At 40.3% G+C, this 16,443-nt stretch overlaps 1 protein-coding gene across 1 annotated transcript in view; it reads right to left on the bottom strand.

The window, feature by feature from the left end:
- LOC115371730 (FERM and PDZ domain-containing protein 4-like) overlaps window positions 1-10,660 on the bottom strand; it is a 29,132-nt gene extending 18,472 nt beyond the window's left edge. The window contains exons 1-2 of the mRNA XM_030069216.1: window positions 10,608-10,660; window positions 2,552-2,703 (exon numbers count right to left, since the gene is read on the bottom strand). Of these exons, the coding sequence (XP_029925076.1) occupies window positions 2,552-2,703; window positions 10,608-10,645 (190 nt within the window). The 5' untranslated portion in view covers window positions 10,646-10,660. The remainder of the gene's footprint in view (window positions 1-2,551; window positions 2,704-10,607) is intronic.
- Between the last annotated feature and the right edge of the window lie 5,783 nt (window positions 10,661-16,443).

The raw sequence follows: 16,443 nt of genomic DNA on the forward strand, positions 1-16,443 counted from the left end.
TGTACATCACACAGTGGAGCGAGGGGAACTGCAAGCATATGTCTACATGTGCGTGTGTGTGTGTGTGTGTGTGTGTGTGTGTGTGTGTGTGTGTGTGTGTGTGTGTGTGTGTGCGTGTGTGTGTTAGCATGCGGTGTAACTGCAATGTCCTCATGCAGATATATCCCTCCTCTTGGCCACAGGCTGTAAATAGAATATTCATTAATATGATTGTCTAGTTGGAATTCAGCAGTGATTGATTACTGAAATGCGTAATCGCTCTCCATCTGTGCAGACCCTGGAACTGACTGTTGATCAGGGGAGGAGGGATCTGGTGATATTTTGGCCATTAGTTTCTCACTGTGTGTTCAGACTGCCTGCAGCTACATCTCTAGCTGCTGTCTGTTGCCCTATTTGACCTCACTGATTCCTGGCTAAAATATCTCTAGTGCTGCTGAAGCAACAAGGCAGCACAGGTGATGTAGTGGTAAATAAAAAAATAGGTAAATAAACTAGTTGCAAACTAATCACCTCCCGTCACAAGTCAATTACCAACTAATCAAACTAATCACCTCGAGTCACAAGTCATTCGCTAACTAAGCAAACTAATCACCTGCAGTCGGTGATTAACAAAGAGAAAACGACCACCAGTATAAACAAAAACTAATTACATTGTCAGAAGAGCATGAATTCATGTTGCTCATTACTTAGGGTCCGTCTCATTAGCAAGGAAGCTATTGAGGTAGCATTTTTAGTCAACTTGGCCGCATGTGATTACGATAGGAAGCAGATAGGACACATTCTAATTAGGCTCCTTGATTTGACAAAATTATAAGGAAACATATGGCTCCTTTGCTGCGTAGAACTTCCTGGTAGACCATGTGGTGGGCTGAAAATGGTTATTTTAATGGTTTCTAAAAGACACGTTTGGAATAAAGGCTTTTTTTTTAATGTAAATACATGAGTTCTTGTGGATTTCAATTTAAATGAGTCAAGACTGGATTGAGTTACATTAGCACAACCTCCATCAGAGACGGAGCAACTAACTGGTGAAATCAGGTACTGTCGTGACTGATGCTGTCGGAAAACAAACCTGAGCACTCATGGCCATCCACTTCACATGGTCGGACACCACTGATGGACATTATTTTCTATCTAATTAAAGGATAATACCAATGTTTTTGTATGCTTGTGTCAATTTTTACTGATGTCTGCACTCAGTCAGTGTAGTTGGATATATCACAGCTCTATACTACTTTAAAAAGAAGTTGTTTCCTGATGTTATTGATTAATAAAGTATAAAATACAAGCTTGAAATTTAACCAACCTACACAATCCATCACAGGAAACAGGACGCCTTGATTGGGTTTTTGTCAAAGCTTCTCTGTTTTATCTTTGTTTCATTGTTTTCCGGTATGGCTTAAGTTGGGTGTCTTCGTTTGAATGCGGCCATCAACTTACACTATGTTTACTATCAATCATCTGACACCACAGTAAGACATGAAAGTCACCTCTGAAAGATAATCCCTCAAAAAACATTCAAGGTATAGGTATGACACCATAAACTTTGTGAATGAATTAAATGAGTCAGAGCTGGTCCAAAGAGCACATGGATAGGTCAGATTTTATTTAAGTCATGTCAAAGTTTTAGTCCTGTAGTCTTTTAAATAAAGGCTGCAGAACAGTGTGAAGCTTCGAATGGCTGTAAATACCTTCCACATTGTGCTTGCCAGGCGGAACTATTGTTCATGAAATTAAATCACATCAGCAGGGAAAAAAAAACGAGGCTCATGGATGATTGTAAAAACGTCAGCTGTGGGCAGCGTTTCTTGGCTGCCAAACTTGCTGACCGTCAACACATTGGCTGAGTTTCTCTTGTCGCTAAAATCTATTGGAAATGAATGGACCTTCAGCGACTTGTTGATCGGGCTGTAAATACAGAATGTATTGCTGGCCAACTTGTTTAAGGGTATGGAAAGTGACTCGAGGAGACTGGTTTCTGGAGTTACACGCAATGCAAATGCAGAGTAACCATACATTCCCACAGGAGCCAAGGTGAAATTTATACACTATTATATTATTTATACTGTTAGGCTTGCATTTTAATCTTCTTATGCCCATGCTTGGCAGCCAGCATGACTACCCTACACTTTGGGGAATGTAGCCTTTCTAACATTTTGCAGCTGTCTTTGGTATCATTGGTTCCAAATAGCCAATGGACATTTTCCTTGCTGTGAACTAGGTTGGGGGAGAAATTTAGAGGCGATGGATAGAGTCTTGCTTGAGGCTGATTGGCTTTCTACTTACCGTGTTGAGAGAATTTCTCACTGAAGCTGAAAAAAGTAAACTCAAGCAAATGCCTATTTGACTCAGTTCACTCTTCCTAGAGCCAAGCTGCTGAGCTTGCATCCATTCACACAACCTCTGATAAAAAAAAAGTGCCTGGCCTAAACGTAGTGCATGAAAATATAGCAATAAAAGAGGAACATATTCTGAGAGGGGGCAGAGCGTTTTGGGATAGGTGAGCTAGGTAATCTACTTCCTTGTCCCACGCACACATATACAAACCCACCTGGTGTGACAGAGCGGACGACGACTGGTTTCTCACTGCCGGCCACAAAGCCGAAGCCCAGGATGGGGTCTCGTCTCATCTCCACCAGGCGAGGGGCAGGGGGGAGCCCGTCCAGACGAACCTCCTCCAGGGAGCTGCTCTGGGACACTTGGCTGTAAAACACCGACAAGAAAGGGCACAGTGAGAAACAGCATTTTTCTCGATAGTGGGCATTAACCTCTTGATTTGTCTCTTTGGCTTTGTCCTTGATTCGTTTGCAATTCAGACATTTAGCTGACGCTCTTCTCTAGAGTGACCTACAGTGAGTCAGCACACATAGGGGTTGAATGTGTTTGTTCACGGACACTTTCTCCCTGCAAAAATCCTTCTTACCAAAAAATCTAGTCTCACATTCAGCTTTAAAAATCTTGTTTTTCTAAAAACATGAAAAAAAATCTGCCAGCGGGATGAGACAATCCCACTTGTTTACAATGCTAATCAATTTGTTTCCAGAATTTCCAGGAATCAAGTGTATCATTCCTTGTAAGGTAATGTAATTTTCTTGATAGTAGTGAGCTGATTTGCCTTGTTCTGCCCTGTTTCCGTTTATTTATACTTGTTCCCAGAAAAACTCCTGAAAGTCTCTCCAACCATCAGACCACTTTGCCAATTCCGACAGATTCCACTGTATGATAATTTGTAAGAATATGATAAAAATCACATTCAGATGAGACCTAATGCAATTATACCCATGGTAGAAAATAGTTAGCTTTTGATAGCTCACATAAAACTCGGAATAAATCTGCGTGACTCACGATTTCAGCACCAAGATCAACTGTTCATAAATCACAGCTTTGGCTCTGATTTGGTCGTTCGCACAAAATTAGAGGAAGGAACCATTTATAAGTGAGAGCTAAGGCCCTGCATTCATAAAATCTCTTAAGAGCAGCAGTGGGGATCTGGGCCCAATGTGAACCTCTGATCTTAGAATTATAATATGCATTTATTTATTTATTTATTTATATAATCTGGAACTCTCTTTTAATGGTATTGTATGTTACATGCATGATATCTACCTTCATAAATCAAAGTTTTCTTGGCGTCACATTTCCAATAATCTGATCCTTTTCCTTACTGGATAAGAAATAGGATCTGCTGTAAGGTATATATACACTGAATATTGAAGATATTGCACTTGCTCAGTTTCAATTTGCAGCCTCATACTCTGCATGTCCCAGTTGTCTCAAGGCTTCAAAGTCTTAACCTGTCTCCTCCTCTTTATCTGCTCCTACTTTTCAACAGCTTAAGTGGATTTAATCATTTAGGGATCATAGCTTTTACCTGTGTCATGGATATGGCAGGCAAGCAAACCATATTTGTATTCTCAGCGTATTGCCCTGAAACACGTATTGGGAATGAATGGTGATTTCAGGCTGCAGAATACATCTGAGCACACAGTAGATCAAGTAATCAGCCTTGCAAGGTGTCGAGTTTGGGAAAATTATGAGGGAAAATGTCTATTTACCTGCCTCATTGAATTATATTAATAATTATAATCATTTGACTAATTAAACACCATTTTTCCCCCTCATACCCTGAAGATACCTCTGAATTTCAATTAAGTCAAGATCCGATGTACCTCACAGGATCGTCAAAGGCACTTGAACAAAATGAAAATCCAGAGGGCAATGAAGAAAAATCTGCCCCCCACCTCCCCACCCCCCCTGTCGTTTATTGAAACCTTCAGGGTATAAATCTTCTCCAGTCTCCTTGTGAGTTTCAGGCTCTGCTGTGTGTGGTTTTGTGAGTTTTGCCAAGTCATTTCTGGTTCAAAAGGAAAGGCAGAAAAACACACACATACGCAGCTTGCATACACACACACACACACACACACACACACACACACACACACACACACATACACACACTGCTGCAGCACATGAATAATTTTCCAAGAAGAGGAGTTTTGATTTTGACCTGATCCCATGACTCAGCCAAATTTGGCAAACTACCCACACAGGAATAAGAAAAATACATCACCAAATAACAACAATGGCCAGCAGATACGATATAAATTGCCAATAACTGTTTTTAATAGTATTTAATTGTTTTAGGGAGGAGTTTTGATTTAAAGCTGCATCAGCAAGATTTTTATTAACCTGATTCAGAAAGTGGGACTGAGACTGTCCCATCCCCCTCATTTGAGACACTACAGATTCAAACTATGCGTCAGATGTTATTATTTTTGTGTTGGGTTTGGCGGGAAACCTTGTCATCGTACAGAAGCACACTTACCGGTCATTTATAAGAAGAAACCGAGCCTAGAGGAGCTTGGAGGAACTTGCTGACTTGTTGTTACATGATTTCTCGATTTTTAAGTCCTCAAAATTCAAAACAATACTTCTTGTTGCCAATTTGGGCTGCAGAAATGCTTATTACACAAGTTTATTCCACTGCTGATCTTACCGCGAGTCACTCTGCACTCTGGACTAAAGAATATGTAAATGCACCATAGACCTCAGTGATCATGTCATCATTTGTTCCTAATTTGTTTGTATTTCTGAGACCTCTATGGTTTTTGTAATTCCTTTGAAATAATTTTGTACATTTGTACATTTGTTTGTATATGAAAAGGAAAAAAAAATCACTCAAATGGCTCAAATGATTCTAGTTGTAAATGTATGCAGCAGCTATGTTTTTAAATGTGTACAGCAGTGTTAGCTTTTTGCCAGCAAACGAGACACATGCAGGTAAAAGCATCCAATTTGTGACGTACACATGTCAGCTTAAATCACAGACTGATAATGATAATGTGAAGGATTTTCCCCATAGAGAAAATGCATTGGATCCATTATTCCATATTTGGGCAAAAGACTGTCCCAGACAGCACGTCTGACTTCCTAGGGCTGGATCAAACAGTATAACCTTCTAAGTTTTCTGACACAGGCATCTGTCTCAATCAGTTTACTGTGAATGCACTACAAGCAAAACTTAGTGCCTGTTTGTAATATCTCTTGACAGAATCTTACTTTGTTCTTTTGGGTGCTTTAAGGGTGGGACTGAATCACAACCGGGTGAGGGAATCAGGAAGTGTGTGTGTGTGTGTGTGGCTGTGGTCCGGTAAACACAGCTCGAGAGACCAAAATGCAGCAGGTGTGTTGGCCACTTCCGAGACAAAAATGCACGCCTACCTGCCCGAGAGAGAGAACTGATACCGGCCAGCTGCTGAAGAGGTGATATAAAGTTTTGGGGTTCACACTCTCTGCCTCTTTCCTTCCTCCTTTTGCTGCTGTAAATGCTTTCTTGGCTGCTGTTCCTTTTTCTCTCCGAACATAAAGTCCAGCACGGAGTGTCTATTGTCAACTGGCCAACATTTGTGTTTTTTTTTTTTTTTTTTCTTTTTCGCCAGACTCTCCTGTCAGTACAGCACAGTCTGCATGGATTTCTCTCTCTCTCTCTCTTGCTCCCAAAGCCCAACAGATGCAAACAAACACACTGTCTTTCATTTTCTTTACATACACTGCTGACATGGTTTTATCCCTCCCAGGCATCACCCCTCCACAAATCTATCTCTCCCTTTAATTCTATCAGGCTACTGTGAAAAAACGTATTCAAGGGGTCGTATGTCATGCCCTAATCTGAATGGCTTTGCTCATAGGTATATATCTATATACCTAGGGCTTTGCTTAAATCTGCCCTAATGATGAAGCATGTTCCAGCAATCAGGGATGCGACCTCTTCGCCAACCAATCCGGATCAGTCTCTCCAATCTCTGCTCCACCTCCCACCTTCTTTTCCTCTACCGCTCTCTCTCTCTCTCTCTCTCTCTCTCTTTTACTTTCTCATTCTCTCCCTCTGTCTCATTACTGCATTGCTCTGTATTGTACATACGGCGCTGAAATCTCAAACTAAATCTGTCTGTAATGAAGCATGTTCCAATCCGGGACGTGGGCTCATCTCCCCTATCAGGATCGGTGGGGTTTAATCCCCAGGGAGGGCAGACCTAGGAGCCAGGGGGTCAGGACAAAGCTGAATGCAAAAGGTCAGATCCTGGTGATGCCTCATGACAGAATGGAAACACGACACACATGCTCACACACAAGCACCGCAAAAAATGACCACCTTGACACGCTGTTTAGTCCTACGTTCAACCCTCATTTTTTTCTTGAAGCAATTGAAAAAAAAATCTGCCAAAGGGGTAAGATAATTCTTCTAGCTTCCCATTGGAATTCACTAATTTGAGGAAGTAATTGTCAGCAATGTCAAAAAGTAGAATCAAGTTCATATGCGATGGAAACATACAGTATTTTCACTTTTTTCAGAAAGATGGAATGACACTTGTGCACAGATTTACAGCAAAAAATATCCACTGTCTCTGCTACCGAGTCTTCAAACTCTTAAAAAAGGAGGAAAATGCAACACATTCACTTGTTACCCATGCAAATCTTCTTGTTTCAAGAATTTGAATGAAATGGCATCAGTGCACTGCAAAAATCTCCATCTTAACAAGTCATTTTATTGTAAAAAAAAATCTTGCTTTCATTAAAACAAGTTACAAAACCTGCCAGTGGGATGAGAAAATTACTAGTTTCGAATGCAGTTTCACTTGTTTCAAGACTTTTCATGGGAAACCGTGTTGAAACATGGCCGAATAAGGCAGATCAGCACACTAGTATGAAGAAAATGACACTTGATCAAAAAAAAATCTGGAAACAAGTTGATTAGCATTGGAAATAAGTGAGACTATCTGATCCCACTGGCAGATTTTTTGTCTTGTTTTATGATAAATGAAACTTTAAGATCAAATATAAGACTTAATAACTAAGATGGAGATTTCTTGCAATGGTATACTAAGAGCCAAGTGATTTGCCTTATTAAGCATTTCCTGTGCCTTTGAAACTTTTTTGAAACAAGTGAAACATTGGAAGCAAGTTAAAAAAAAAATCACCTCTAGATTTTATTCATTTATGCTGAGACAAAATTAAATCTAAAGACTAAGTGTATGACAAAACAACCAGCAAGGATGGTCATTTTTATGCAAATGATGCATACACATACAAACACAAACATATGCACGTATAGACACATTATTATTATATGCACACCTCAGAGATCTCGAATACAGAGACCCATGCACTGAATGTGAAATATCTGATTTGTAACTGTAACTTGGCAGGTTCATTTATCAGGGACAGAGTAAGTGTCCCAAATAATTTGTACTTTAATTTTACATCTCAGGACATGGTATGAATGCAGACTCCCAGCATTCGCTAAGACCCACTGGATTAAGTTAGGTGAGGTTAGGGGAACAATCTATCCAATAGAGCTAAACCAATCATTTGCTTTACTCTGTCAGACTATCTTGCCCTCTCTGTCTCTGTCTCACTCTCCTAGAAATCCAATTGTGATGCTGGATCTGGATAACTGTGTCACCTCTTTGTAAGCCAGCAGCTTTTCTCGCAGAACAAAACCACATAACCCAGGCTTGTTGCACTCATCATATCTGACTGCCCTCTCATGAGAAGAGTACGGAATTTAATTGGCGGGAAAGGAAAGGACAGGGAAATAAAGGAAAGGAAAGGAAAGGAAAGGAAAGGAAAGGGGGAGAGGAGAGAAGACAGGTCAGTGAAAACAGAAAATAACCCTAATGACATCTTTCCTCTCTCCCTATATCTATCAGAAAGAATGGAAAAAGAAAGAGGAAACTGAATTGGTACAGCTCTGCAAGCTCTCAAAAAAGTCATTCAGTTGAATTCAGTTTAGTACTAAAAATATATAATTTCATACAAAATACCAATACATTTCTCTAATTTGACTAATTTTGACATTATCCTGAAGAAAGTGGAGGGAACTATCTCATTTCAAGACACTAGAATATGGCTCAACATAATTACATGAATGATGGAAACTACATTGAAAATAAGTGAACCTTACACTTTGCTGTAGGATAAATAAAATTTCAAGACTTGAACAAAAGACAAAATTAATATTTGTGGTGAAAACAAAGAGAATTGCAGAAAAAGGCAAAGGGGAAGGGAGGGGAGATTAAGGATGTGTTGGCAACAGCCCAACAACAACAACAACAACAACAACAACAACAACAAAACAGACTATTTAGCATTGGCTTATTATGCTACACCGATAAAATTAGCATTACAAAACTTTTAGGAATGCCATTAAAAAGCCATCGTGGAGGTACAGTGCTCCATCACCCAAGCAGGAGCTGGCATGCAGCAATATAATGTGCTGCTGTCGTCCACTGAAGCCAAGAGAATAAACTTCCCAAAAGCAGAGGCCGGGGGAATTGGGGTCAAGGAGGCGAAGCAGGAGAGAAGGGCAGGAGGGTGAAAAGGAGATGTGAGGACAGAGGAGGAAAGGAGGAGAGAAAATAGGAGGGGGAAGTCAAGGAGAATGGAGGAGAAGAGAGGGCATATTGGGATGAGAAGAGGAGAGTGGAGAGAAACGATGGAAAATGAATGGCAAATATTGCAAGGGAGAGGAGGTCACGAGGAGATATGGGGAAGAAAAAAGAGCAAAAAGAAGATGAAACGTGTGAGCAGGGAGAGAAGGCGAATGGGGAAGAGGCACAGAAGACAGAGGTGGAAGTGTGAGAGGAAGTGAAGAATGTAGAAGAAGAAGGAAATAGGAAATGGAAATGATGTGTTTCCTGGTTTCCCTTAAAATTTTGGACAACAAATTTCACAGTCAGTCCATGCTATCAAAACACGTTTGCCAATCTATTTTCCAATTTGTGTAACAAAACATATTTCAGTGTACAAAATAAATTGGATCTGGGCATCCTGGCAGCTCAGCACTCTGAGAAGGTGGTCATACCAGTGCTGAAAAAAAGACTTGCCTCCAATTCACAACCAATGCAAAAAGGAAAAAAAAGAAAAGCATCGGTGAACTTTGATCTGCAAAACAGTGTGATTCACCAATGCTCAGCCACTAACCGTCTTTCCATCCACCTATTTTTATTCGCATTTTCAAAAATTGCGAAAAAAAAACTTGGATGGAAACGCCAGAAATTCGAAAAACGGCCGAATATTCGCAAAAAAGTTTTTACGCTTGGAGGGGATGGATTTCTCAGCGTATTGATAAAAGAAAATGCGACTTTTTGCTGTGGAAACAGGTTTTGTGAATAAACGATGACTGGACCGGATACCATGTCACACTGGTCTCCTTCCATCTATTTCTGACAACACTCTTAACATTAATATTCTTCTATGTCTTCTCTCATTTAGGATGGTTCGGTACAAAGTTAGCGCTGCCAAAATAGTAACCAGACCTCTCCCAGGAGCTGACAAGTTCAGCAGGAGTCTGTCCATAATCAACTGTTGAGTGTCAGCTGAGTGTTTGTTGTTCTTCAGTGGACACAGACGCTATCTTATGACGTCATCTCACTCTGGGGCGCACTCTTCTCCCAATAATCACAAAACAAAACTAATGGAAACAGGCATAAATTCGCATTTTCTTTTGCACATTTTGACAAAATTAGCTCAAAAATTTTGATATATTTGGATGGAAACCTGACTAATGAGAGATTAGTTAGGACTTACTTCTTGTTCTCACCAAGTTCGTGTTAGGGTTCATGTTTTCCCCATCTCTCTCCAAGTCCTCCTTGTCTCTATTTACTTTATACTACAGGCCAAAAATGCCTCTGCTTATCAAAATCAGGCACATCCACCCAAAGTAGCATTAGACAATTTGCAGACAGGGTTAGTTCTGTTTTCCCAGGTCCTAAACCTCAGATCAGTGCTGTTGCCTACCTGCCCATTTTGTCGACAGTCGTGGAAGATAGGGGAAGTGATGCCAAGAAAAAGGCCAAAACAATAACAGGTATTAAGCATTAACAGTGACAGTGCTTGGCCGAGTGTTCAATAATGGACTGAGAGGTCAGGCCCGGGGTATAAATCATCCACCTCACACAAATAAACAAAAGGTTACATAAACATTGTTTTAGAGGCAGTTTGACATTGCACACATGCTGTTGTAAACCAATTATCATGTGCATACAGTGCATATCAACATCTACTGTGAGTGCATGCATACCGAGGTGCGATCATTGTGTATGTACCTGCTGAGGTAGTCCCGTCCCTCCCTGGAGGTAGTCATGCTGTCCCAGCCGTAGAGAGGCCCCTGCAGACCCCCCCAGGAGCCTGGGCCGGGGGGTGGCCAGCCCGATGCTTTGTTCTTATGGCTGAAACACAAAAAAGGGAGAAAAAAAGTGTTTGGTCACAAAAAATGTCTGTAATAATGAAGTTATTTAACCAAAAAGTCAGTCTCAAATGCTATTTACACTACATGCAAAGGTCAAGTCTTGACTCAGCAGAGCAAGACAAGTTAAGACAGATCACCAATATCAAGAAAAAAATGTTTAATTCACAAAGTGGAAATACTTTTTTTTTTATAATAGAGTGGACTGTCTTTTAAGAAAAAAAGACTCATGCCAACTTTAGATATACTTGAAGGTATTCACAGAGGGCAAATGAGTACAGTGCAGACAGATCGTAGCTCACATTTAAAGCCCACTACTTATCTCAAGTTGGAAAATGAAAGATTCCACGATTAATTGGCAAATTCACTTCTGAATAATGTCACAGAGAACCAAGTGTACAAAAGCACACGTCCTTCTCAGTCCAATTACTGTGACTTCTCGTCTCGCGCTGTGTGGTCTGCAGTGTGAGATAGCACTGCTTGGCGCAATTGACCGCAGTCAAGTGACGGCTCGCTGGCTCCGTAAGCAATCAATGGCTCTGCTAGTTGCTCTGCGAAATTGTACAAAGTGCAGGGAGGAAAATCACTGATGTGACAGCTGATTGGCTTATTGCAGATTACGTTAACAATGTCACTGAGGAGAGTGCGGAGAGAACGAGACAGACAGAGGAGGTGGCAGAAGAGAATAAAAAGGAGAAACACAAAGGCCAAGACTTTGTGCCTCCAATATGCCACTTTAAAGTGATGTGCATTTAGCTGGGGAACACATTATGCAACAGCAAAAAAATCCTCAGATACCAGCAAACAAGAATTGAACATGTCTTTCTAGCCTGCAGTAACTTTGTTTAAGCAAATTGCCCTCCTTTGCAATGAACCATATCGCTGACATTCAGCCTCCAACCTTGTGAATCAACAATTCACGTCAGCAGCGCCAAAGCTGCAGTAGATTACCAAATCCAAGCCTCTCTTGTTGCTCTCTGAAATATACCTGAGCGGCTTCAGTAATCATGCACGGGCCATAAACCATGCAAAGCATCATTCTCAGGAATAATCAGAAAAACAAAAATATATCATCCACTCAAAGCAATACCACTGAATTTAAGCACCCAGATAGGCTGTTTGATTTGTATTGGAGGACGTTTGCTTCTTTCCCTCACAGCCATAAACCACAGAGAAGAGTTTGTTGTCCTGACCGCAAATCTTTGATAGCACACAGATATATGGCTGCAAAAACAATGAATGTATCCATTATTTATTTTTTATTTATCCTTTATTTAACCAGGAAGGTCCCACTCAGATACAATATCCTGTCTTCCACGGAGTCCTGGTCAAAACGGCAGCAAAGTACTAAAAGTTACACATAGAAAGCACTGAAACATAAGTAAAATATTAAAATATAAGTAATATCAAGTAGAAGTAAAAAGTAGCCCATAACACAGTTTGCATCAATGCAGTCCCAGGTTAGGGGTGTGTGAAATAGGAGCAAGTTTCATTTAAAGTACTCTTGAAGACATTTTTAAATGTACTGTAAAGGGGGTGATGTTGTCAGATTTAAATTATTTTGCATTTCGATTTGATTTTGATTTCCACGCCTAAGATGCATGGAAAGAAAAGGCAGTTTTACCAGGCTCTGACTGCACTTTTGGAAGACTTAAAATAATCTGACTGGAGTTCTGTAATTAATGAATTAATTAATTACTGAGGAAAAATTTAACATGAGCAACTAACAAGCACTATTTAAAGTGTTTCAGTGCAAAAAAAAAAAAAAAATCAGACAAAATATGCCCTGAGTTGCCATTTTCTTCTTTAGAGTTTCAGCTCTCTGGTCTCTTACTTTGAAGAGACTTAAAAATCTATTATTCTTAAGCCTCTTCAAAGTAAGTGGCCATTAGATTCTAGATAATGCAGGCTAAAATGTGCTTATAAATGCTTAAAATAGGTGAAATTCCTCTGCGTATGCTTACTATATAAGGGCATCATTGCTGTAAGAATCCAGAGGATCCATTCCCATACTGTGTTTTTGGTACGTTGTATGCATCAGTCCATCATCGCACAGATTATGGTGTATGAAAAAGTAAAACTGTCCTCATTTGTAAAAATATCAGCATCAGCACAGGCCTCACTAGAGCCTAGAGTCCAATCATAACCGCAGTGTGGCAACATATCAAAAACATAACCTTTGAATAGAATAAAAACCCATGCCTATGCCTATATAAAACTGTAGCTATTGTTTGGTTGTTGTGTTCTAAAAAATAAGCCTGTTGCTAAAATGTGATCAACATACGGCTTTCATGCATCGATATCATGAAGCTCTCTGCTGTTCAGTGTCAAAAAATATTGTGATTCTCTAAGTATCTCAAAAAATAATCCATCCATTTCAACTTTGAGACAAAGGTGGCTACATGCTCAGATATTCTTGTTTCCTGAAAAAAAAAAAAAAAAAAAATCACAACTGGTACTTAAGAAACCCATAGAAAGAAAAGATCCACTTCAACTCTGTGGGATGGATGACTTCTTAAACTCATCCTGAGTCTGTTCCAATCCACTGATTTCAGACAGACAAACTGTTGACGGTTGCTCATGAGCATCAGCCGTCTGAAGGAAAGGACTCCCAATCAATCCCAGACACTTCGTTTGTATGCCGCGGTGTTAATGTCTGCCCATAATGTGTAGTCGTCTCGCGTTTAGACAGACATTCATCTCTGTTTGTCATTGTGCTGCTGCCGAGAGCAGCTTTGCTCCGAACTGCCGTGGCCTCGCCTCCTTCATCCCATAATCCCCCTCATCATAGAGAAAACAAATCCACGCCGTGTGTGTTTGTGTGTGTGCTCGTGTGTGTGAGAGAGAATGAGAGGGGGAGAGAGCATGCGTGTGTGCTTGTGTGTGTGTATGTGTGTGTGTGTGTGTGTGTGTGTGGAGTAAGAGGATTTTCAGAGAGTGACAGTGTGTGTGGAAACACCACTCCATCTCAGAGCTTGAGCCTCACAGCTGGAAGGAGAAAGGGGAGACTGCTCCTTAAAGGTAACCTGGTTAGGATCTCTTAATACAGTGCTTTTCAAAGTGGGGTCCAGGGACCATCAAGGGTCCTTGAGGGGCTTCCAGGGGGTCCTCAGCAAAATGAGTAACAGTTTAATCTCACTAGACATTGCCACAATACAAAACATGTACGAGCCATTATTTGACAAGCTGATAGTTCACAAGCAAAATTGTGTTTTCCCACTGGCACATGTGTCACTTGTTTAAAGAAAAATAAGTCTTTAAGACACAATACTATACAAAATGAAGTATTAAGATGCACATTTTCTTCAGTGTGATGGCGCCCTTTCCAAGTCCATTATATCGGCGTCATCTCCTCTCACTTGCGGCTTCCGATGCAGAACTTTTCTGTTTTTCGCGGCGATTCAAGCTCAAGCTCTAAAATTGGGCTGAATGTGAGCACAAAGCAGAAAATTGCGTTTACCATTTTGTAGCAGTGAAAAAGTTGTGCCTGCATTAGAATTGATCATGCCTAATCCATCACGTCTAATTTTCACGGCGGCATATTCATGGAGAAATTCCACAAGTGGCATCTCGAAAAACTCATATTCTGTTCCTGATGGGTTTGCCAGAGCTGGTTCAGGATTCTCCCATGTTTTCTTCATCTCTCCTTCACTTCACTCTTGCTATTCTATATAATGAGAAAACAGAGTGACTGACTTTGTAGAAAATTGCAAAATTAGATAGATAACAATTGTAACTTCACATAGGATGCATACATTGTGCCTGATGAGCTTTGAAACAGTTTTTTTCCCCAGCTGATGTAGTTCATGCTGTGACACAATGCTCTTTCCCCCCGTTTCCTCCTGTTTGACATTTTTCCCTTAAAAAAAAAAAATCCCCAGTATCCAAATATATGCATTCAGAAGAAGCTGAGGGCTGCTTTGTTCGTCAGGGTGCCTTTGCTGAAAAAAGGCCACAGCATTGACTGTAGAAAAGTTCTTTTTCTTTCAAAATGATCAATTCATCCTCCTTTCAGAACCTTTACCCCCAGGGATCAATTTCTCTTAGTCATTTCTACTACCGCAAAGAAACTAAACTCAGAAAAAGTACGAAAAAAAGTATATCAACGCAAACTCAATCAAACTGTCATTTTTCCAATGACAAACTGCCAAAAAATATCTTTTTTTTCTTGTGTCATGTATCATTGTCTTGATACTGATCTGCCTTTTCTGCCTTGTTTCAACATTTTTACTGTATATATTTCTTCTCCAAGGAAAACAAGTGAAACTGTATTGGAAGTGATTTTTCTTTATCTTTTTAAATTATTTTTTCTAACAAGAAAAACCTGATTTTTAGGACTGAATATGAGACTAAATGGCTTCTTAAGATGGAAATCATTATTAGTATGTAGGGAAAGTGTATGTAGAAGCTAACTGATGCCTTTTTAAGGGTGGCTGGTCCACTCCACTGCGGTATTAGATGTTTCTGACAAATTGGCAGTGAAGGAGATTAGCTGCACAAGAAGAATATTTGCAATAAGATGGGTTTCAAGCTCTTGAAGTTGTTGACAGCCAATTTGTTGTGTCTGTTTTGCTGCTGTAGGTATTTTGTTATTTTTGAAGAGGCCACAGGACAGTATGTTTCGCTGCATTTCAGTATTTTTGAGTAAATAAGAATGCCGATACCTGTTTTCCCTGCAACACATCCCCTGCCAGATTGATTTATCACAGCTAGTCCTTTATAGTCTGCCATTACATACATTGATTCCTTCATTCTTTTCATTAGGTGGCTGAAAACACTAAGAGCAAAAGATTGGCTGACGGCGTCGTACTGCACGATATGGCCACAGCCCGCTGCGCAAGCCCTGTCAATGTGTGATAGCCAGAGAGAGTTAGAGAGTGACAGACAGAATGACAGCAAGACAGTTTGTCATTAGGCATCATAACAGCTAGAATAACACAGTCTGCAGCTAACCCACTGGTGTATCTACTGCGAATGCTGCTGCGCTGAGGTTCATCGACCATCCAAAGAAACTCTGGCCCCCATGTCCTGCAGATGGGCCTCCAGCTGGTCTGAACCAGCACTGAGACATTTATAATACACCACCACTCACCCCAAATTGATACACGTCAAGCTGCAGACTCATATTTGGTAAGATGTCACCTCAAGAATCCCCATCTGATAAGACCGATTCTTATTACACTTATTGCAACACTGCAATAAATTATTATTGACAGTTCTTCCATAACTGTCTGTAGTGCAGATTGGCAGATTAACAGTGAAGAGAATGAAACCTATGAGCAGATTAGTCATTCTTATACGTTCTCTCACTGGGCTAACTTCCAGCTGATGGAATAATAGTGAAATTAAAATATTCCCCATTTATCTGCAGACCTGGAACACCCTCAAGGACTCCTGGGGGTCCCCAGAACCCAGGTTGAGAACTGCTGATACATATTATTTATCCTCCCTATGTATAATATCTGTGTTTGCAAACAATAATTGTGCTGGCCACATTATCCTCAGTGGTATGAGAGCTGGAGCAGTGATAGATCTACCCTCTAAATTGTAAGTGATGGAAAAGGCGGAAGTGAAATTGTGTACATTTGGGGAAGGGACTAACAAAACATTTGACTTGGACTCACTTGACACAAATAGTAATTTACAACAGTAATTTACACTGTTCTCATTTCAAGGGGCTCCCTAGATGATGTCAT

This window comes from Myripristis murdjan, chromosome 2 (genome assembly GCF_902150065.1).
Source record: "Myripristis murdjan chromosome 2, fMyrMur1.1, whole genome shotgun sequence".
Classification (NCBI taxonomy): Eukaryota; Metazoa; Chordata; class Actinopteri; order Holocentriformes; family Holocentridae; genus Myripristis; species Myripristis murdjan.